We start from the raw sequence: 23,486 nt of genomic DNA on the forward strand, positions 1-23,486 counted from the left end.
CCGGTACGCACATGCGCGCTGGCCAGCTAGTCTTCCAGTTACTGGCATGCATGTGTGCGTGACAGTCAGCTGGCTGATGTGCATAATCACGCTGGAAAATGGAAGACCAGCCAGCTGATTGTCATGCACGCATGCACGCCAGAAACCCAAAAGAGGAACGGGTGCTGCCGCGGGTGCCAGGTGACATGGCTCCGCATGCCACTTTAGGCACGCATGCCATAGTTTCGCCATCACGGTTCTAAGGTGACCTGTTCCATACTTCCCTTCCCTGCCCCTGCCATGTTTGAATTCAAGCAAGGTGCATCCAACCTGCCTTTTTCATCAGGACCCAGATTGTTGGGGGCAATATGCTGACTCTGTAAACTGGGCTGTAAAGACAGGGCTGTAAAGCACTGTAAAGCGGTATATAAGTCTAAGTGCTATTGCTACATGCCTCAGTATTTCACTCAGTATTTAAAATCATTGGCTTACTGTCATCCATAAATCTAGTTTCTTTTACTTCTGAGTATTCTAAGACATACATAGCAGTGTTCCTCAGCAAAATATCTCCTTGGTGGCCTTGGCCCAGTCTCTCCCTCTCAGCCCAACCTCGTTGTTGTTGTTGTTGTTGTTGTTGTTGTTGTTGTTGTTGTTGTGAAAATAGGAGAAGTAAGAAGTGTTATATACAGTATGTTCACTGCCTTGAATTACTTATAAAGTCATAAATGTGATACTTCCTTAGCACCAGTGACGTGCGGTGAGGTTTATGACTGGTGAGGCACTGACACAGTGCTGAGTTTCAAATATTTTTAGACTTGTGGACTTCAACTCCCAGAATTCCACAGCCAGGCATGCTCAGTTCCAATTTAAAGCGACAGCATTTGTTTTTCTCCTTTGCTCCTTCTTTCTTTTTCTTTTTCTTCTCCTTCCCCTCCTTCCTCCCTCTCTCCCTTCCTCCCCCTCTCTCAAACACACACACACACACAGAGAGAGAGAGAGAGAGAGAAGTTGGATTGGACTATCTCTCCTACCCCTTCCCTCTCTCACTCACTCTCAAACAAAACCCCCCACACACAAAAGTTGGATTGGATATCTTTTCCAGTGGCTTGAAAGCAGCTCCTCTGCCATCCCCCCCCCCCCCATTTAAATATGAGCCAGCAGTGTGCAGCAGCTGCCAAAAAAGCCAACACAGTTCTAGGCTGCATCAACAGAGGGATAGAATCAAGATCACGTGAAGTGTTAATACCACTTTATAATGCCTTGGTAAGGCCACACTTGGAATACTGCATTCAGTTCTGGTCGCCACGATGTAAAAAAGATGTGGAGACTCTAGAAAGAGTGCAGAGAAGAGCAACAAAGATGATTAGGGGACTGGAGACTAAAACATATGAAGAACGGTTGCAGGAACTGGGTATGTTTAGCTTAAGAGAAAGAAGGACTAGGGGAGACATGATAGCATTATTCCAATATCTCAGAGGTTGCCACAAAGAAGAGGGAGTCAAACTATTCTCCAAAGCACCTGAGGGTAGAACAAGAAGCAATGGGTGGAAACTAATCAAGGAGAGAAGCAACTTAGAACTGAGGAGAAATTTCCTGACAGTGAGAACAATTAATCAGTGGAACAGCTTGCCTCCAGAAGTTGTGAATGCCCCAACACTGGAAGTCTTTAAGAAGATGTTGGATAGCTATTTGTCTGAAACGGTATAGGGTTTCCTGCCTAGGCAGGGGGTTGGACTAGAAGACCTCCAAGGTCCCTTCCAACTCTACTATTGTATTGTATTCCCCTGCTGCCTTTCCCAAACACCTCCACCATTGCAAATGCAATACAATAAAATACAATAGTAGAGTTGGAAGGGACCTTGGAGGCCTTCTAGTCCAACCCCCTGCCACTGATTAATTGTTCTGTCAGGAAATTTCTCCTCAGTTCTAAGTTGCTTCTTTCCTTGATTAGTTTCCACCCATTGCTTCTTGTTCTACCCTCAGGTGCCTTACAGCATGCTGTCTGGGTGGGAAATGCCTGGAACACAATAAAGCCCACCCACCACCTCCTGCTGGCAGGCTGGGGTGAGAGGAGAGGCAGAGAAGCCGGAGGGGAGCCGAGCTGAGCCTTCCAAAAGAAAGAGGCTGGGGGGAAGTGTGTGTACTACAGCATGGCTCTTTGCCTGGCTTCCTGCCTCCTCCTGTGGTCTCCTCAGTGCTCACTTGTGCTCTCCCTCCCCAAGTGTAGTTTGATTGCAGGTGGAGCCATGTTGCCTTTTCAAACTTGTAATCAGTGAAGCTGGGCTAGATTTTTATATAGTTTTATCCAGCTGTATGTGTGAGAGAGAGAAATGAATGGGGGCCTGGGGAGGAAGTCACTACACTTGGGGAGGGAGAGCACCAGTGAGGTTAAGCAGAGTCATCCACGGTGAGGCAGCAACTAGCTCAGCTTTTTCCTTTTACTTTTTTTTTTTTCATGATGAAAGTGGTGAGGCTCTGCCTCACTTGCCTCACCTGACTGCACGTCACTGCTTAGCACACTAGAGGTCATTGTATAATGAAAGGAACTCCTTCAGAGGAAGGCTAGAGTTTCTATACAGATTTCTTACTGAGTCCAATCACTCAAAAAAAAAGCTGTTGCTTTTCTCTTATAGATTTTTAAAATTCATTTTTCATATTTTTCTTCAGTATCTCTCTTGGAAGAAGGCCTTGTAAGAGTTTCTTGGCTGATAATATAGCAGTGTTCCAATATCTAAGGGCCTGCCACAGAGAAGAGGGGGAGTCAAACTATTCTCCAAAGCACCTGAGGGCCGAACAAGAAGCAATGGATGGAAATTAATCAATGACAGAACCAAATTAGGACTAAGGAGAAATTTCTTGACAGTTAGAACAATTAATCAGAAAAATCTGATGCCTCCAGAAGTTGTGAGTGCTCTGGAGGTTTTTAAGAAGAGATTGAACAAACTATTTGTCTGAAATGGTATAGGGCCATGATGGTGAACCTATGGCACGCAGAGCCCACTCTGCTGGCATACATGCCGTTACCACAGGTCAGATCTCCGTGGTGGGTTTCTGTTTCCCTGCAAACAACGAAACAGAATCTCATGAAAGAAAAAGATCTTACCTCTTGCCAGGCTGCCAGTATTTGGATGCCCCTCCACCCGTCAGCCAGCTGGTCTTTGAGTCTCTGCTGTGCATCTGCGCACATGTTCGTGAATGCACGTGTGCATATCCATGCATGCATGTGTGCACCTTTCAGTTTGGGCATGCACGCATACAGTTTGGGCACTTGGTGTTTGCCATCACTGGTATAGTGTTTCCTGCTACAAGACCTCCAAAGTCTCTTCCAACTTGGTTTATCCTGTTATAAGTAAAAGAAACAAAACCAGAGTGCAGCTTCAAATGAAGAATACCATATGTGAGACGCCCTGCCATTGCTTCAACGTATTTGACAAATATTCAAATTATGATCGATGATATCAGAGTCTGTGCACATTGGTCTTCTTGGGAGTCATCTTCGGTGTTTGAGTTCTACAATCGTAGTTCAGAATTCAGAAAGGGTTGGTTATATATTCACATTGCTCTTATTAGCATGATCTCATGTACTCTCAACATCAGACCGCTAATCTTTCAGATCATCACCTTTAACCCTATCCGTTGAGGACTTCAACATCGTGCACTGTTCTTTGCATTCATAAAATGTCAGATGATGTTGCAAACATCATAAAATTTCAGATGATGTTGCAAAATACTTAAATTATCTTTTTAAGAAGTTTACCTCTTAGTACAGGCTATGTTTCCTAATGTGTGTCATGTCTACTCCTTACTATGATCACAAGTGGCTCCATGGTGTGATGGGACATTAACAAAGTTCTTCATTAGGCAACCCTTAAGTCAATAATGTCGAATCTTTTTCTTATGGCGTGCCAAAATTGTGTGTGTGCGCACGTGTGCCCACACCAATTCCATCGTCCTCACCCACCTGCGCATACGATCCCCTCTGCACATGCACGAACGACACCCCCGGAGGCACAAGTGCTCTGGAACTGACAACTGGCATGCCACCAAATATGGCTCTGTGTGCCATGTGTGGCATGCATGCCATAGGTTCATGCCATCACAGCCTTAAGTTCAAACAGACAATAATTATTTCATTTGACTTGACGGTCCCTTTAATAATCATATATTTTTTTATTTCTTCTAGGGAAAAATAACTGAAAATTTCTCCGGAGGGTCGGTGTCGGTCGTTGGGCCTTAGCAGTCAGGAACAACTGTTAAGGTGAGCTTCTTAACAAAAGTATCTTTTAGAAGCAATAGACCTTAAATATTAAACGTAACGATTTTGTCCATAACCTTACTTCTTGAATACACTACAAGGAAGATTCATTGCATCATTAATTCAGTACTTGAACCAAACTGACAGATGTAAAAATTAGCCTATAGGTCACATGATAAATATGTGGAGTAGTCCTTGACTTAGAAACTGTTAGGGTGGATACATTTGGAGGCTGTTTATGACCCAGATTTGAAGTTCCAATAGTTGCACATGCCCTCCCACAGTCAAATGACCAAACGTTGGGTACTGGCAATACGGTGTCACTTTGGGTGTGTGTAATGTCCCACAATCATATGACCACGGTTTATGATGATTTTGTTGAAAATTGACTCTAAATTCCAGTTTTTTGGGGGAAACCACACCCATGCCAAACCATTGGTTTGCTAATGATTGCAGCATTAAGTTAAGAAGTGCAGTGGTTCACTTAACAACTGCTGCAAAATCATTTTAGCACCTTCATGCCTTATGTCGAGGATGGGCAGGATCTATTACAGTTCTAAGCCGAGTATTTACCTGTATTGATCACATAATGCAAGGTTTTGTCCTACTCCCTTCTCAATGGACTGGATATTTTCACTGCTAATTACTGAATTTACTAGTGAAGCTTCAACAATGAATACGGCATTGTTGAATGCAAGGACTATATGGCAAGGACAATACAGAGTTTTATCCTATAGCAAACTGGCTATTAAAGAATAGGTTCTGGCTTTCAGGCAAGGAATCTGAAACATAAAATAGGGCATCCTTCTATTTTTCTTTATCTATATAGCATATATTACAATGAGGAGCAATGAAATTATTCCCTACATATTTTCGGTAATGTTAGGATAGATACATATAGTAATACTTACAATGTCTCAGCCAAAGTTGGTAAGCAACCGGATTGGATCAGTTCGCCCGAACCGGTAGCGGAATTCGCGGGTGCATCAGAATTCGCAGGTGGCTTTATTTCGTCCTATTTAGGGACGTTTTTTTAAATCAAAACGCATGCATGGAAGGCCGAGTGCATGCGTGCGCACACATTAGCGAACCAGTAGGAAAGGTAATGTTACTGTTGGCCGTACTTTGTGATATATATTGTTCCCAAATATTTTCAAATTGAATTCCAATGAACACAGATAAAACTGTAACTTTCATACAGGCAAAATTCCCAAGAATTTGTAAGAAAATGGAAATGAATGTAAAACTTGGAGAAACCTATAATTAGTTTAAGAGCAATCCACCTAAGAAGACTCAGTCCTGGATGCTTTCATGCCAAAGCTATCTTCTGTGGACCTTTTTCCTATCTAGACAAAAAAGGATGTTACTCCTTAAAAATTAATAATTCTGTTCATAATGTCCATTAATATTATTGTTGTTCTTGTTTCTATTATAATACTGATAGCAGAAAGTTTTGCAAGTTATCCAAAGCATTATAAAAAATAAAATGGTTCTCTCTCAGCATAACTCTTTTTACATGGTTGCTGTGGAGAAAGAGGAGGAGTATTATGTATACAGATAGTCCTCGACTTACAACAATTCATTTAGTGACCATTCAAAGTTACAACGGCACTGGAAAAAGGGTACTTATGACCATTTTTCACACTTACAACCATTGCAGCACTCTCACAGTCACATGATCAAAATTCAGGTGCTTGGCAACTGACTCTTATTTATGATTGTTGCATGGTCCCGGGCTCATATGATCAGCTTTGCTTCTGACAAGTAAAGTCAGTGGGGAAGCCAGATTCGCTTAATAACCATGTTATTAACAATTGCAATGATTTACTTAACAACTATAGCCAGAAAAGTCGTAAAATGGGGCAAACTCACTTAACAAATGTTTCACTTAGCAATATACATTTTGGGCTCAATTGTGGTCGTAACTCGAGGACTGCCTGTATTTGCCACTTTGAATTACTTATAAAATAATAAAAGTGGTAATTAAAGAAGTAAATAAATAAATGTTTGAAATGAAGTACCATATTTTTCAGAGTATAAGACTCTCTGAAGTATAAGATGCTCCTAGCTTTTTTGGGGGGGGGGGAAACAAGGGGAAAAAATCTGCCCCTCCCTCCCATCGATTTTCCTCTTTGCAGCAAACAGTAAATAGTAAAGATGATATACACTGTTTGTGGTGTTACATTTCAGATTATACTTGTACAGCTGCTGTTAAAATTGATGTGGCTTTCTGGGAATATAGTTATTCTCTGCTGTTTAAAAGAAGATACAATAGCACTGGGCCTCTTCAGATCAAACATTTATTTTAAAAGCTTCTTCATTTTGTTAAGTTGTCTAGAACAATAATAAAGCAGTCTTTAAAAAATAAGTTTAATAATTTGAACATTCTATAGGCATTTATAGTTATTGACTGACCTCCTTACAGCAAACAGCCTGATTAGGACAAGAAAAAAAATCTGCCCCTGCTTCCCAGCAATTTGCCTCCTGCAGCAAACAGCAAGTTTCACTTTCAATTTCAGCCTGGGCCTCCTGATCATCAGCTGTTTCAGGCTGTAGGGATTGCCATAGCCTATTACCACCTCCGCAAGCCCCATTTTCCCTGTTTGATGCAAGGAGGTAAATTGCTGGGTGGCAAAGGCCAAAGGGTGGGGGTCGGTGGGTGAGTGGGGTACATTCAGTGTATAAACGCAACCAGATTTTCACCCTCTTTTAGGGGAGGAAAAGGTGACTCTTATACTCCAAACAATACGGTATATAAATAAATACCTACTGTGCATGTGTTGAAACACTCATAAATTTCAATGGGATATACTTTTTCCACACAACTGTATCAGAGATAGTATTCAGCAGGTTTTGACCAGTTCTGGAGAACCGGTAGCGGAAATTTTGAGTAGTTAAGAGAACTGGTAAATACCACTTCTGACTGCCCCCCCCCCCATCTATTATCTGCCCCCCAAGTCCCACTGATCAGGAAGAAATGAGAATTTTGCAGTATCCTTCCCCTGGAGTGGGGTGGGAATGGAGATTTTACAGTATTCTTTCCCTGCCACACCCACCAAGCCACGCCCACCCAGCCATGTCATGCTCACCAAGCTACGCCCACAGAACCGGTAGTACAATTTTTTGTACTGAACTGTATGTAAGGCTTTTAGAATATCCAAAAAGTGTATGCATAGTCTTGTTTGTGGATCATTGTGTTTTCCAAAAAGATCATCTTCAGAACCTAGTAAGACCCACAGAGAAGGAATGTTCTTTATTTCTTAGCTTCAAACCTTCCCTTGCTCCCTTCCCTTGCTTTCCTCTCTTCCCCAAATTTCTATGGAAAAACTGCTGAAAATGACATAGCTTCTTAATTCTTACCACGACTGACATAGTAGAAACTAAGCTAATCTTAAAAAATAAAAACAAGTCAAATGGTTTGTGTATTCTTGGCAACAATGGAGAAGAGGTTGGCAATTGGATTTTTTTTTCTCTTCAACTTTAGTATCCAGCTTTTTTGTTTCTTGGTGGTGTCCTATCTAAATAGTAAGCAGATCTGATGATTACCATTTCAAAGGTCAGCCAGGGGATGCTGTCTGCTAAGTTTCTTAGAAAATAAGCCCAAACAAGCCAGAAAAATAGCACCCATCTCTTCCCCAAATCACACCAACCACACCCCTTTTGCATCATCACAACCTCTGTAAACAGATAAAGCACTCACAGCAAAATCTCCTCTGCCAGACATCCTTGAGGAAACGTTGATTATAGGTTGTGTGCCAAAGCCGAATCTTGACATGGAAAGCTGGTTTTGGGCCTAAGTCCAATCTCAAATTAGACGCTGCCTGTGATGCCCGTCGGTACCATTTTAAAGCTTCCTGCGCAAGTTAACAATATTAAACCCTCTCCTGAAAGGGATGATGGCATCCTCTGTCTGGGGTGTAGCTCTGGTGCCTGCATTTATTGTCTAGGTAGTGTTGGGGAAGTTGTGTTCAGTCAGTGGTTAGCCCTTCTGGAGACAAGCTGCTTGAAAGACAATTGTTGGCTATGTGCTTTAACTTCTAACTCCGCAAGTTTCAAACAACGCAGTCCAAAAATGCCTCTCTGGGTCATTTCAAGCTCTCGGGGAAACATGAATGCGCTTATTAGAATTGTTTGTGAATGAGCCAATCGAGATGGCCTGGCCGCGAGGGTACAGGCAGTGTTTTCCTCCTTTCTCTCCTCCACCCTCCTCACACCAAAGGGAGGAGGGGAGAGTGAGGCAGAAGATATAAGCTCAAACAAAGCGAAGCTGTGTCTCTGAATCGCTCACATGCCCTGGATAAGTAAAGCTTGACCCTGAAAGTGAGAGGGTGAAAGAGAGAGAGAAAGAAGTGGAATTATGATCCTAACAATGGAAACGGGTAAGATTTTTACCGGGTGAGGAGAATACAAACAAATGTGCTCGTTTCAATTGCTCTCTAAAGGAAATCCGTGCCTACACCCTAATTAGTGTGTGATTGGCTTAAAGAGTATCTGTGGAATATGTCATGTGAAATCCTTATGGGGGACCTTCATCCCTGCAATATGCCATTTTTAATGGAGCTAGAAGTGAGATGGGAGGTATTGGCAGGCAGGCAGGCAGGAGCAATCTCTCTGATCAAGCCGTGGCTCTGATTTATTTCACAGAGAGTCATCTGTGCTAAGCATTGAGAAATTCCAAAGAAGCAGTGTGTAGCATAAGGGAAATTTTAACAGCCCGCTGTGAAGTCTGCTGGGTGTTGCAAACCCCATGATATATGTTATTAGGTGGTTGTGAAAACTTTTTTAAAAATTTAATTCTGCATATATATTTTTTTAATAAAGGAAGGTGACAGTTGTAATAGCAACTTGGGTTACTAGAAACATTTCAAATGACTTCTCCATAACTGTGTAGAGGGTGTGTTATGAGTAAATGTTGTTCTGGTTAAATGGTCATGAAGAATTCGCATTTGCTGGATGGCTACGAACAAAGGCATAATTTTGTGCTTGCTGTAGGAGGGAGTCTTCTGAAGATGGTACTTATACCTAATTAAACTCCTTGGTTCTAATATACATGTTTCATTTTTCTTACATTTGTTTAACATGACTATTGTTTAACTTTTACGGATTTACTTAAAAGTAATTGCATAATGGTCAATAGGATAACTGAAGGTAAGGTTGCAATTCTGAGCCCAGTTGCTTGAAAGCACAGCTCTCTTGAGCTTTGTTTTAGGTAACACTTAGTTTTAAATAACACATTTAAAGATTATTCTGGTAATGTTATTTTATTGTTTTCAAGGAACCTGGAAGTTATGGTCAGAAAGGGAATAGTACTGACTTTCAGTAGCCTCTTCAAAGATTAAACCAGTATGGTGTAGATGTTAGATTGGTACTTTCAGCCATGGACGTTCACTTTGCTCCTGTCACTCTTGGCCCATCCTACCTGACAACATTATTGTGTAGGAAAATGGGATGCTTAATGAGTTCCTGTACAAATGATAACATTATTAACAAATTAATAATTATAAATAATGAAGTTTTAGTTCCTAATATTCCTCCCAAGAAGCTATTAATTGCTAGTGATCTGGGTTCCAACTTATGCCAAGTTACCTCTACCTCTACAAATTGTATTAATAAATAAAAGAAGACAGTATAGTATGATTCTTGTTATTTCTGTGAAGTTTGAATAAATTAAATTCCCAGACTTGAACTGATCTATCCTGCAGAATCATAGAATTACTGTATGTTTGTTGAAACATCAGCATTCCTTAAACTATTAACTGCGAAGAATTACAAGTCTCCCTTAAGATCTATTGTATTTTAATTTGGCCTGGGTATCTCTGACTTAATCACTGGAGTTTTCTTTCCTATTCTGCTCTCTGGTTATTTTTTTTCCTCTTTACCAATAATGATTTTAATGACAAAGCTGCTTCCTAAACTGTGGGGTGCTCTCCGTAACACAGAATCTTTTGCCCCTGCATTCTAAAGAAAGGGGGCTTTAAGCATTAGCCATTTTCTATTAATCTGATGAAGAAGTGACTTAGTAGATATCACTCTGATCCAAAAGTATTAAACTGCTTACTAAAATGATGCAGACCAGATATGCATCTTTTTGTTTCCAAGAAGCATTTTCCTCTGGTTAATCTCCTCCCTGCAATTGACCCTCTCCATTTTTGTTTTTTAGGATATTTTCCCCGCCCACCTCACTTTTTGTTTGGAGAGTGAGGAAGTGCACCCACATTTGAAATAAAGACTAAGATTGGAAATTTTGACAGAGGAATAGGATTTGGACTTGCTGCAGACTAGGACTGTTATAACAGCTGACCTGATCCTTCTGCATTTCAAGAGCTATTTATGGTAGATTAGCTGGTATCAAAGCTCCAGTGATCAGTCCATAAAAGGTTGGTCCTGTGTGAAGCTACCACCCTGCATTTGGCTGAAGTTCGGGAGCCTATAGTTGTCTGTGAAGGAATTCCAATGATGGATAGAAATGCTAAACCAGAGAATTGTTCTATTGAGAGTTTCAGATGCTGGACAACATTTGAAAGGAGGAAGGTTTTTGCATTAATGTTTTGGCCCAGACTTTTAGTTCTTGGAGTATAACTTTTGCACATGAACTCTTATTTGGTGCGTACACACTATTGGAAAGTACCTTTCTAAATTCATCTGGCACTGAATCATCTCGGCCAGTCACAGATATACTTTCAGAGCACTATATGCTAGTAACTTCTTACGTGATGTGTCACTTAGACTTAAATATTTGCTTTTGAGATAATTTTTTGTTGATGCTGCAGCATCTTCTGAAGTTTAGCTTAGTTCACTGGATTTAAATGTTTTAGAATAGTGGGGCTTTTTTTTCTTTCGTGAAAGTTGTTTTTTCTATAGTTAAGAAAAATAAGCTAGGGTTATAAAAAACAAGACAAACAAGACTTTTGAAGTAAGTAATTTCTACTTTCTTGAAATGTTTGGTAGCAAAAGTGTTCACAGCCAGTTGTTTGAGAATGTTTGAGCTTGGTCAGTTTGTTATGCGAATGAAATTTTTTTTTTTTTGTCCCGAGTTTGTGCATGTCAGTCATTCAAAATGTTTGAGTATTGGATAAATTTCGTTATGGATGGAATGTTTTCCTCAATGCTTTTTTTGTGTGAAGTGTGTTATAATTAATGATAAATGTGTTGGCCTTTAAATACCAATGAGATACATCAGATTAAATATAGTATGGGAGGGTTAATATTTATAATGGAAGATTTGCATGGCCTTTATTAATATATATATATTAATAATAGATGATAGATAGATAGATGATTGATAGATAGATAGATAGATAGATAGATATAGATATAGATGATATAGATATAGATGATATATATATATAATCTATATCTATATCTATATATCATCTATATATCTATATATCTATATATCTATATATCTATATATCTATATCTATCTATCTATCTATCTATCTCTATATATAGATAGATAGATATATATAGTCATTAAATTTAAATTACGGTATGTTATGCTGAACTCCTTTTTCTTGTGATTTCTGAGTTGACATAATCTGGTTTAGCACAATATGCTGAATTATATTATGTTTAACCATGGCTTGGTGAATGAACCATAGTTGGTTGGGTTCATTGAGTCACAGCTTCTTAATAGTGAATTACTGAATAATTGGCTGGTTTCATAACATATTAAGTCCAAAATCATGATTAAAAGGCTATAGTAACTATGCACACGTAACATGTTAAGCCCAAATTAAATAGTTTAGAGCAATTGGCAGTGACAATCAGCCATTTGTTCTGCCTCATTTGACATTTCTGGGAAAGGAAATGAATAAAGTTTTTAAAAACAAAAAACAAAAACAACAGCATTTATTATGGAACATAGCCTTTAATATTCTGGCCTGTTTTATAACAGGGTCATTCATTTCTTAGTACAAAACTGGTAGCATACACATATGTTCATATACCGTAAATACTGCATGATATCCTAAATTAATGTGGTGAATAAAAGTAAACTGCTCCAAGGTGCCCTAAGTTCAATTTTTATTCAAATATCAAAACAGACATGATCTCCTAGATAGGCTATTATAGCACATCTGCCTCCGTTTATGTCTCTGTGTTATGATTTAAAAAAAAAGACTTGTTCTGTCTTGTAGATCTATTGTAGAGATGTGGAACAATGAGACATTTGACATACTAAATATATTAGCATGACCAGTAAACCTATTAGCTAAGTGGAAAATGAAATCAGTCCTTTGTAAAACACACTTACCAGAAAAGTAGTTATGGTGATAAACTACAAAACGGAATTCCTAAAAAGCCAATATTTTGAAGATGAGAACATTGAGACACTATTATATTCACATAAACTTGTTTTCTTCCAATAATCTCAGGCATACCTCTATGCAGGATTGTATGTGAAGATGGGCCTTTCTATACATTCCTTAATACCCCAAATGTTGGTTGTTTTTTTGCATGCATGCAAAATGAGAACTGCTTCAGTGCAGTGTAAATGGATGCTAAAGCGCAGGGATGTCAAACTCAAGATCCGCGGGCTGAATCTGGACTGCAGGATGCTTAAATTTGGTCTACTGGACCACCTTGGAAACAGTGATGCCTTTGCCAGCAAAAACAGAGTGCCCCCCCCCCCTCCTGAGCTCCGTTTTCACTGGCAGAGTGGTGGAGACCATCAAGGCTGAAAACGTGGGCCAGGAGCCTGTTTTACTAACAGAACGCTCATACACCATAGGTACCTCTGAAACGAATGATGTCATGCCCCCTGGCTATGCCCCCCCTTGAGGTCAAACACAACACTGATGCATCCCTCAATGAAATCAAGTTTGACACACCTGATATAGAGCCAGTAAAACCACCATGGTTAATTTATTATTTATTTTATTTATTTGGTTTCTATAGTTGCCTCAACCAAGTGACTCTGGGTGGCTTAAAATTCTAAAATGATAAAGCCATTAGAAACATTGAAAGAATAAAAACAAATATACATAGCTGCAATGAGGATTAATCAAATAATAGTAAAACTAAATAACAGAGCCCTTAATACCTTCTGAGACCCAGGTACATAGCTTGCTCAGTTCCCTCCATCTGGCCTTGTTCATACTGTGGCTAATCAGGTATAGACATTGCCCTAAGGGGCTTCTATGCTGCTGTCCATACACGAGGCAAAAGACAGCTAGATTTTACTTTTAAAACACTCTGATTGTGAACTGATTATAGCTAAAAGTTTTTTTCATCTCTTCTTTATCCAAGTGTTCTCTTCTGTTTCAATTGGCCAGGGACGTGCGGTCAGGGGAGGCAGAGCCTCACCTCTCATCATGAAATAATAATATATAATAATAATATATATTTCCTCCCATCCCTTTTACACGGCTCCCGCTAAGCTCCGGTAAGGAGAAGAGCCTTTGGGGAGTGAAGAGTAGGGAGGAGGAGGAGGTGCGCGCGTGGGGCGGTGCCAGCTGGGCAACCGGCGGAGGCAGGAGGGTTCTCAGAAGCGGCAATAACCTTCCTGCCTCCGCTGTACTTTGCGCGCTCCTCGCGACTGCAATAGACGTCCAGAAGTTGCAGGGGCTGTTGGGCTGGAAGCCCAAACCCCATTAGCCACAAAAGCCGCTTCTGGACGTATATTGCAGTCGCGAGGAGCGTGCGAAGTCCAGCAGAGGCAGGAAGGTTCTCGTCGTTCCCCAGTCGCTTTCTTGGCTTCATCATCAAGACAAAGTCCGGGAGCACCGACAAGATTTCTGCCTCCACTGGACTTCGTCTTGATGATGTCGACGCAGCTGCCGGGCGTGGACGGACGGAGGTAGCCAGAGTGGTGCCGAGGCAGTCCGGCGGACGAGCGACCGAGGATCAGGCTGCCTGATCCTCCATCACTCGCTCACTCGCTCTTTCGTCCGCCCGGACCCCTCGGCGCCACTCTGGCTATCTCCGTCCAGCCACGCCCAGCAGCTGCGCCAACGTCATCAAGACGAAGTGGCTTGGAGGCAAAGTGCTTTTCAGTGCTTTTCTGTGCGTCTGGCGTTTAAGTAGATAGCCGGATGTCCTAAACGCCAGACGCACAGAAAAGCACTGAAAAGCAGCTGCTGTTGGGAACCGCAGAGTGCGAGCCGGCGGAGTGCGCTCAGGAAGGCGGGAATGGGATGACGTTTGCTGGAGGCTGAGGTAATCTCAGCCTCCAGCACACGTGGTCCCATTCCCCGCCTTCCTGATGACGTCACCAGCCTCACCAGCCATAAACCTCACCGCACGTCAGTGCAATTGGCAACATATTATACTAATGATTTTTTTATAGAAACTCTCTGAATACAGCCATCTCTCTTTTTCTTCTGATCTAGCTCCCCCAATATTCCCCTTACTACTAATATTTTAATGCAGATAGTTTTTGACTTACAACCAAAATTGAGCACAAAATTTATGTTGCTAAGCGAAATAATTGTTAAGTGAGTTTTGCTCCATTTTATTATCTTTCTTGCCACACAGATGAATCATGCAGTTGTTAAGTTAAGTTAGTAACATAGTTGTTACATTCCCATTGACTTCCCTGTTTCCCTGAAAATAAGATCTCCCCGGATAATAAGCCCAGTCAAGACTTTTGAGCGCTTGTGCTAAAATAAGCCCTCCCCTGAAAATAAACTCTCCCTGAAAATATTGCAACATAGCGGAGCAGACATGAGGTGACCACGCTCACCACCTCATGCACCTCAAAAATAAGATGTCCCTGAAAATAAGGTCAAGTGCTTATTTTTGTGGTCAAAAGAAAATAAGACCCTGTCTTATTTTTGGAGAAACACAGTTGATTGTCAGAATGTCGCAAAAGGGGATCATGTAACTCTGAGAAACTGCAACATTAATAAGTATATGCCAGTTCCCAAGTGGCCAAATTTTGTTCTCATAACCTGGCAATGCTGCAAAGGGTCTTAAGCCTGAGCAATGGTCATAAGTCATTTTTTCCAATTCCATTGTAACTTAGGACAATCACTAAATGAATGGTTATAAGCTGAGGACTACCTGTATAGCCCTTTTTTGTCTTGTGTTAAAAGCTGCAGTACGATTCCCATCTTGATTTATTCTATTTAGATAATTATAATACAATACAATAGTAGAGTTGGAAGGGACCTTGGAGGTCTTCTAGTCCAATCCCCTGCCTAGGCAGGAAACCCTATACCGTTTCAGACAGATGGCTATCCAACATCTTCTTAAAGACTTCCAGTGTTGGGGCATTCACAACTTCTGGAGGCAAGCTGTTCCACTGATTAATTGTTCTAACTGTCAGGAAATTTATCCTCAGTTCTAAGTTGCTTCTCTCCTTGATTAGTTTCCACCCATTGCTTCTTGTCCTACCCTCAGGTGCCTTGGAGAATAGTTTGACTCCTTCTTCTTTGTGGCAACCCCTGAGATTATATTCCTCTCTTAAAATGAGCAAAGGGAAAAATGCTCACTAACAGCTAACAGTCGCAACATTAAAAACATGTAATTAATATATAAAGCCTCAATGGATGAACTAAGAAATTAAGCTGAACCAAAAGGTCAGAGTTAAAAAGATTATTAAGGGAAAAAAAGCCGGAAAAAAAGAGATCAGAAAAAAATTTCTCAGAGGAAAGAGCTTAAATCAAAGTGCTTTTAAAATCAGAAAGCATGGAAAGTTTCTTAAGGAAGAAATTTATATTTTAAGCCCAGACATTCTTAAAGCCATCAATAGACTTGTGTGTATATCTAAATGGAGAAAGCTAAGACAGCTTCTACAATAGATACACTCCTTTCTTCCTAAGTCGCCCTTTCCTAACATAGCACCTTCCTGATTGTTGAAGTAAAGCTCCCATCATCCCCAAACAGGACACCATTCTGTCTCATAAAATTGGGATTTGTAGCCAAATGCTTATTTAGAGTTTCCTAAATACAAACCATTCTTATGTCAAATGCAGATGTTTTGAATGGTTGTGGATTCCAGATATCTAGTCTTCCCATAGCCAAGTCTTTCAAATTTCACACTTGAGTGGAGCAGAGACTGAATGACTGATTTTAACTAATAATGATAGCAGAACTCTACAGGTAGCCTCAGCTGTACCCTCAGAATGTGGCATAGTCAGTAAGAATATGTTCTTCCTGACCCTCAAGTGAGCACAAATATCTCAAGCCCATGTTCTGTCACTGTATAATAACCCAGTGCCTTGTATCCTCTATCGTTTCACACTGATAAAGGAATCCCTGCTGCTTTAAAAATACACACACACACACACACACACACACACAGAGAGAGGGAGGGAGGGAGGGAGGGAGGGAGAGAGAGAGAGAGAGAGAGAGAGAGAGAGAGAGAGAGAGAGAGAGACTTTAAGATTACAAATTGGAACCCTTTTGTTTGGTCACTAATGGTGGCACATGCCAGAACCTGTGTGCTATAAGCAGTTAAGATGTTGCCTTCACACTGGGCAGACCCAGGTTTGGATCTCCAGGTCTGTCTAAACCTAAATCAATACCTTAATTGGTGACGCTATGCAAGTTCACTCTCAGCAAAACCTGTCTACAGAATTATTGTTGTGAGGAAGTGTAGAACATAGGGAAAATGACCTTGATGAAGCAAAGCAACAAGCAACATCCAGATCATGTTTGTAAATGGATCAGATAGACACCTCCCTAATTCACTGAACTACAAAGATAAAGAACAGCAAAACCAGAGTTTCTGTTCTGCTTTTATAGCCAGTTGCAATAAAAGTTTTAGCGCTTTTTGTGGAGTTGATTTCTTGATCTGATCTACTAGTGGAGTCAACAGTAAGAAGGGGGAGCTGCTAGAAGACAGTCAAGATACAAATCTAACATGTAAATATAAATAAATACATCCTTCTCACCTTGCCACTTTCCCCAGAAGGCAGGATCATGGAGGCGAGTGTCAAATGTCCATTCCAATTGTGTCGGGTGCCCAGTAAAAGAGAGGATTTTGGATTGCAGCTGTTTCTTCAGTGACAATTGCTACTTGCAAACAGAAGTTCCATGCTGCCCTGAGCCTTAATAGGGTGATCAGTCAACAACTTCATGTCACTTTTGACATTAAAGAATGGACAAGACTGTTATTGAGCACTGTTCTTTTGGGGAAATGACAGGTTCGGACAATCATTGAAACTAATGATAAATAATTAGCTTTCCCAAAGCAAAATAATTTGAAAGCAAACTGAAAAGAAATTAATTTGTTTCCTAAAGTGGGAAGATATATTTAAAGCAAATTGAATAAACATGAGTAACATTCCCTTTCTGGATAGCACTGATGTGGTTTCATGTATTAAAGCATATTTATAGAAAAGGCTTATTCTTGGGATGAGAAAATTCAACAATATTTGAAGGGCTCTTTTTTATACCTAAGCTGGTTGAAGGGACATATCGTCAGAATATTTTATTGTTAACTGTGTCCTGCACCTGTAATCCAGATGTTACATACCAGGAAAAAAAGCACTAGGACATTCTGTTCCATATCACAGAAGAGTAAGCACGAGTAGAACACAAATAAAGTATCTGCTGTTTTCTTTGCAGAAGAAGCTGATTATTCAGTACTCCAGAGCACTGTTTCTCAACCTCAGCAGCTGGGGAATTCTGGAAGTTGAAGTTCACAATTGTTAAGGTTATAAAGTTGTTAAAGTTGAAACATGATCTAGAGAGCTGTCTGGCACAAAAGACCAGCTCCACATGCAAAGGTTCAATTACGCTGATTTACTGCTAAAAGCCTAGGCACCAGAATCTTCTCAACTAATATAGGTAGTCCTTGATTTACAACCTCAATTGAGCCCAAAATTTCTGTTGCCAAGTGAGACAGTTGTTAAGTGAGTCAGTGAAGTTGTTAATTAGTAACAGAGTTGTTAAGTGAATCTGGCTACCCATTGACTTTGCTTGTCAGATATGTGCAAAAGCTGATCACATGACTCTGAGCCACTGTAACCGTCATAAATATGAGTCAATTGCCAAGCGTCTGAATCTTGATTATGTAACCATGGGAATACCAGAATTGTTTTAAATGTGAAAAACGCCCATAAGTCACTTTTTTCAGTGATGTTGTAACTTTGAACGATCACTAAATGAACTGTTGTAAGTCAAGGACTAGCTGTTGTCAGCACTTCATCAAATAAGAATCATTGGATCTCAAGGGGGTTTGGACTTAGTTTGCTTGTTGGCAACGTAGGGATTCTAAGCTGAGCCAATTCCTCCTTCTACAGGAGCTTTTCATCAAGGTTAGGATTCCAGGTAGGCAAGTATAATAAACTAAATAAGGAATATTACTATGTTTTGCAATACTTCAAAAACCTTTACCTGATTGGGAAGGCAACCTAAGTGAGCCTTGGCTGCCAAAAGCTAGTATTGCTGGCAGCTAAGCTGACTTACTGGTTCTCCCACCAGAATTTGGCCAACAAATATTTGCTCACCTGTTTTTCACGTGTGATGAATTACAGTGGGAATGTCTACTTTGGTTTGATACTGGAGAATGGATAATGTTTCATGATCAGTAATTTAATAAGCACATTATATAGGTTATTTGGCTGTGTTGGCTGAAGAATTTTAAGAACTGAAGATGGAGCCATTTTGGAAGTTTGGCAGGTCTTTCTAAACATATTTCTAAATCAACCTCATGGTTTAAATCTGCATCCAAGAGATGTTTGTCATTAAATATTTGAGCCATAGTTTATAAAATAGATGTTTGCAGTTGTTCAATAATTGCACAACATGGATCAAAACTTTAAAAGAGGTCAACACATTTAAATTCTTGCATAGCATGATCCTTCTGATCTACTGATTTTATAATTTATTTAGTTTTGCTGAGAGGGATTAGCCTCCCAAAACTATAACTAAAGAGCATAAGCATTTATTTCACTTTTTTTTTCCTAATGTGCTGTTAATGCTTGCTTATTTTGTTAATGTTATATGTACAAAATGACTAGTTGGTATTGTTTAATTATCATGGAGATAAAGCTTTGATAATGTGTCACTGTAGTGGGATCTCTGACCTCGCATCCTCCAGAAATGTTGTTGGCAATGAAGAAACCTAACCCTAAGTTTCTGCATTTCATTTCTTTCACTGAATCTACCCTCTTGTCAGACTGAAGGGTATAATTTCTTCCTTTGACCTGAACTAGTAGGTAAGTTTAAAAAATTGAAATAATTGCCTACATTTGAAAGTTGTAAAAAGAAATTAAACTGTGCTTGTATCTGCAACATGAACAGAGAAAATTCATTCTAGTTAAAATATAAAAGTATAACCACAGATTAACTGTATCATTAATATTCTGATCGTAATTATTAACAATAAAAACATTAACTATTGCAGAAGTTTGGAATATTAGCATTGCTTATATCTCTGTTACAATATTCATATTCATTGTATTGCATAGTAATGCAATCTGAAACTAAAATTCAGGAGTTATCTATCATCCTTATATCTGCAGAAAACAGTACTGGCATGAAATTTGCTGGCCTTCTCACTGAATCCAATCTTGCTCAGATTGTGTGTGTTCTGACTTGCTGCCAAGTATCCTAATTTTGCCTGTTGATATGCAGTAAGCAAAGATTTCTTTGGTTGTCCCAGCTTGTGGGAAAATTGTCTGCCATGTTTTGCACTACTCTAACAAAAATAAAGTGGGTCAGGGTTCAAGACCCAACTGTTTTCTAGACCCTTTCCTGTGCCCTCCCGCCTACACCACACACCCTCATAAACTAAGCTCAACAAAACAACCCAGATCAGAGTCAGAAGGGAGCTGGGTCACAACAATACTCTTATTTAAGATTTCTTTCCTCCTCTCTTCCTTGTTTTTTTTTTTAATAGGCAAAAATGCCACTTTCCAGATTCCTTTGTGTTCAGTTTGGGAGAGAATTGAAGGGCAAGAACTATCATGGCACAGTTTTGTATTTCAGCCTTGTGTAAATGGAGATAAAAATAAAGATAAAAGTTTTCCCTGTCCAGTCATGTTTGATTCTAAGGGTGGTGTGGTGCTCATCTTCATTTCTCAGCCAAGGGAGTCAGTATTGTCTGAAGACACTTTCGTGGTCATGTGGTCAGCATAACTATTTGCCAAGGCACATGGAACGCTTTTACCTTCCCACCAAAAGTGATACCTACTTATCTACTCACATTTGCATGCTTTCAAATTGCTAGGTGGACAGGAGTTGAGGCAGCTAACAGGAGCTCACTCCATCTCATGGCACTCAAGTCTCGAACCCAGGCTATCAACTTTCCAAACGGTCAAGCTAAAGGTCTTTAACCACTGAGCCAGAGCTATATGACCAGTGTAGTACTGTCATGTCCAGCTTCTTAGAGAAACAAAACACTAGTTTGATTGTAGGTGAGGTTGGCTAGGGACAAGAGAAGAGAGGCTGTGCTGTCATCAATCTGAAATAGCCAATGAATGTTGCTCCTCCCCTACCTGCTATCCACTCCCACCTGCATTCCTCTCTTGGGTAATAGGTTGGAAAGTATAATTTGTATTTGTTATTCAGTGGTGTTGGCATAAAGAGGAAAATATTACTTAATACGTGTACATTTGAAGGACAATTTAAGCCTGTCTCACAAATGGATTGAAAATCAAAGAAAGACAACATGGGGACATAACCTAGAAGAAAAATATAGTTATAAAAAGTTTAATCAAAGTTGGAAAACCCCTCAGTGAGAAAGCATTTAGGATAGAAATATGACATAGTCCATAAAATAGTGGCACCTGGCAGACAGCTGAGTCATAGCTTAAATCGTAAGTTGAATTTGAAAGCTACATGGCAGGAGAATTTTCCATTGATATAGCTGAAGCAAACCACAGACTTGAATCATTTTGCTACAAACTTCATATTCAAAAGACTTGGCAGTTTTCTATCTTTGTGATAGTTTTAAACTCTAATTAAATCTGAGCTTTACTAAAGAGCCCAGACTGGGCGGATTAAGAGACACATGTGGTATGATGCACACTATTCTACATCTATAGATCATATTCATAGTTAAAAAACAATGTACATTGTCGTCTATTGTAAACGTTTTTATTTTATGATATGATGGGAAAATTTATTGAGATGTTAAGACCTTACAGATCTTAACAATGGTATCATGGGTACTATTAAAGAAAATAAATCAGTTTAGATAATAGAGCAGCTGATGAATGCATGAGGTTTTTTGAAAGTAGAAATGATCTGGTTGCTTCCTGAAGTATTCAACTATGGTGTTTATAAACGTATCTGTGATCTACTGAACTTCACAGAATAATGTGTCAGAGACTTAAATAGCTTCTGCAAATGGGCCAGTTCCTGGCATACGTTTTAGCATATGGCAGAGCCTTATGACATATGAAACAATTGCAGGGATTGGGCATATCTAATTTAATGAAAGGAATTGGTTGATGATAGCTTAAATCTTCCATGCGGATCGGCAGGAAAAAAGACTGGGGAGAACAACTCCCAAAATGCTGTTGTCGACTGAAGCTTGAAAACCTGGAAGAAAGTGAAAAAAGGAAAGAAAAGGGGGCAGAAGGATTAGAGACATTAGACATATTACCACATTACCGCATGCTGATATCCAGAAGGGGATTAAGCAGGATATTTTTAAGACTCGTATTTCAGTTCAGTTGCTAATTTTAAATTTGTGCAAGTGACCTGGAGGGAAGGGCTAGTTATCATCTAATTGCAGATTATAAAGCTAAATTAAATTTGCAATCATCAAGAGAAATGCATAAAAATGAGAGGGTTTTTTTTTAAAAAAAAAAAAACATTTTGCCAGGGATCTGCAGCTGGAATTATTTTACCAGAAAACTCATATTAAGTATTCTCTTTATAGGGTACTATAAAATGAAAAATTATAAATAAACATAAGCATTTTTCATCCCGGGAGGATAAATGTGAATTTTAACATTGCTGAGAGCCTTGTGATTCTTTTAGACATTTTGTTACATGGTAAACAACATGGGAAGATGAGCATAACTGAGCCCTTCTCATGTAAAAATATATAAGGATAATTTACGTCTTAGTTCTTTTGAAAGTGAAGGTTGTGACAACTACCTGGGTCATATGTGACTTGACTCTGTGTGCAGTGGTAGTGACCACATGAGGTCATATAGCCTGTAGCCTGTAACCTGCACCCTCTCTTGAAAAGGTTTAGGTGATCAGTCTTTCAAGTCAACATTGGTCTTGCTCACTGAAGGATATGAGTGCAGGCTGATCATAATAGATGGGGATTGTAATGATTTGTACTTTGTACCATATCTACCATTTAAATTGGGCATAATTTCAAAGTTCAGCTGAAGTTTGAAAATTCAAAGACAACTGAGGGGGAAAAACAGTTGGATAGTTCTTGTTTGGGTTAAACCTATGAATTGTCTTTCACTTTAAATAGTTGTGGGAAACTGTTCCCAATCTGATGCCTTCTAAAACACAATATCTCCCACATATCTGCCAGAATGGCTAATAGCATCAGGAGGACATAGACTTGCCAAAGAATTATGTGTCAGGTATATTGTCAGATAGTATCAACCTGGCCAATTCGATTCAACAGGATTGACACACTCATAGTTCTTTTGATTAAACAATGCTGTTTATTAGGATTCCAAAGGCATGCATGCTTTCCATTGGAATAAGGTTCCCCCACCCCAGGACCTCCACATTTGGAGGGCCTTGAAAACCTGACCACCCAACTTTTGATGAGGATGAGGATAGCCCCTTCCAAGGAATGGGTATGTGTTTTGTTGCTGCCATCTATCCTTTACGTTTCTTCTTGTAGTACTACTTTATTTTTATTTTTTAATCATGTTACAATTTTCATATTTCCTTGAGAGCTGCTCAGAGTTCATATTGAGAGTATAGGTGGTGTAAAAATTAAATTAAGTAAGTAAATAATAATAATAATAAAGTGATGAAATATAAGGAAAATAATCTAAAAACAAAGAAAAAATCTTTCCTATTTATTTAATTTTGATCACCGATTAATAAATTTTTAGAATTTCATTGTTATCCATTCAACAAATTCAAAATAAGTCTTTACTCAAAGCAATTTATCCATTTTCAAATTTCTTTGATTTCTATCCTATTAGTTTAGTAAGTTCTCTTTTCCTGTTCAAGTCAAAACCTTAAGTTTTTTCAATAATTTTTAGGTACAATTAAATTATTTCTAAGCACTTCCAATAAATGAAAGACTAAGAACATTTTATTTGTGGCATGCAAGCTTAATCAGAAAAAAAATCTTTCCATCAACTGCTTGGGATTTGAAAGAGGAGAGATTTGTTATGGCTGGTAGGATTTACATTGGAATTGG

The 23,486-nt window shown here is 39.4% G+C and overlaps 1 protein-coding gene across 9 annotated transcripts in view; it reads left to right on the forward strand.

The window, feature by feature from the left end:
- SVIL (supervillin) overlaps positions 1–23,486 on the forward strand; it is a 174,945-nt gene that overhangs the window by 48,269 nt on the left and 103,190 nt on the right. For 4 of the 9 annotated variants that reach the window (XM_081932197.1, XM_081932199.1, XM_081932198.1 and 1 more), the window contains exon 1: positions 8,489–8,613. In XM_081932197.1, coding sequence (XP_081788323.1) covers positions 8,592–8,613 — 22 coding nt within the window. In that variant the 5' untranslated portion in view covers positions 8,489–8,591. Of the gene's footprint in view, positions 1–4,162; positions 4,238–8,488; positions 8,614–23,486 lie in introns of those variants that run through there. The other 5 variants (XM_081932202.1, XM_081932201.1, XM_081932203.1 and 2 more) reach the window with 4 other exon arrangements.

This window comes from Natrix helvetica (assembly GCF_964273705.1).
Source record: "Natrix helvetica genome assembly, chromosome: Z".
Taxonomy (NCBI): Eukaryota; Metazoa; Chordata; class Lepidosauria; order Squamata; family Natricidae; genus Natrix; species Natrix helvetica.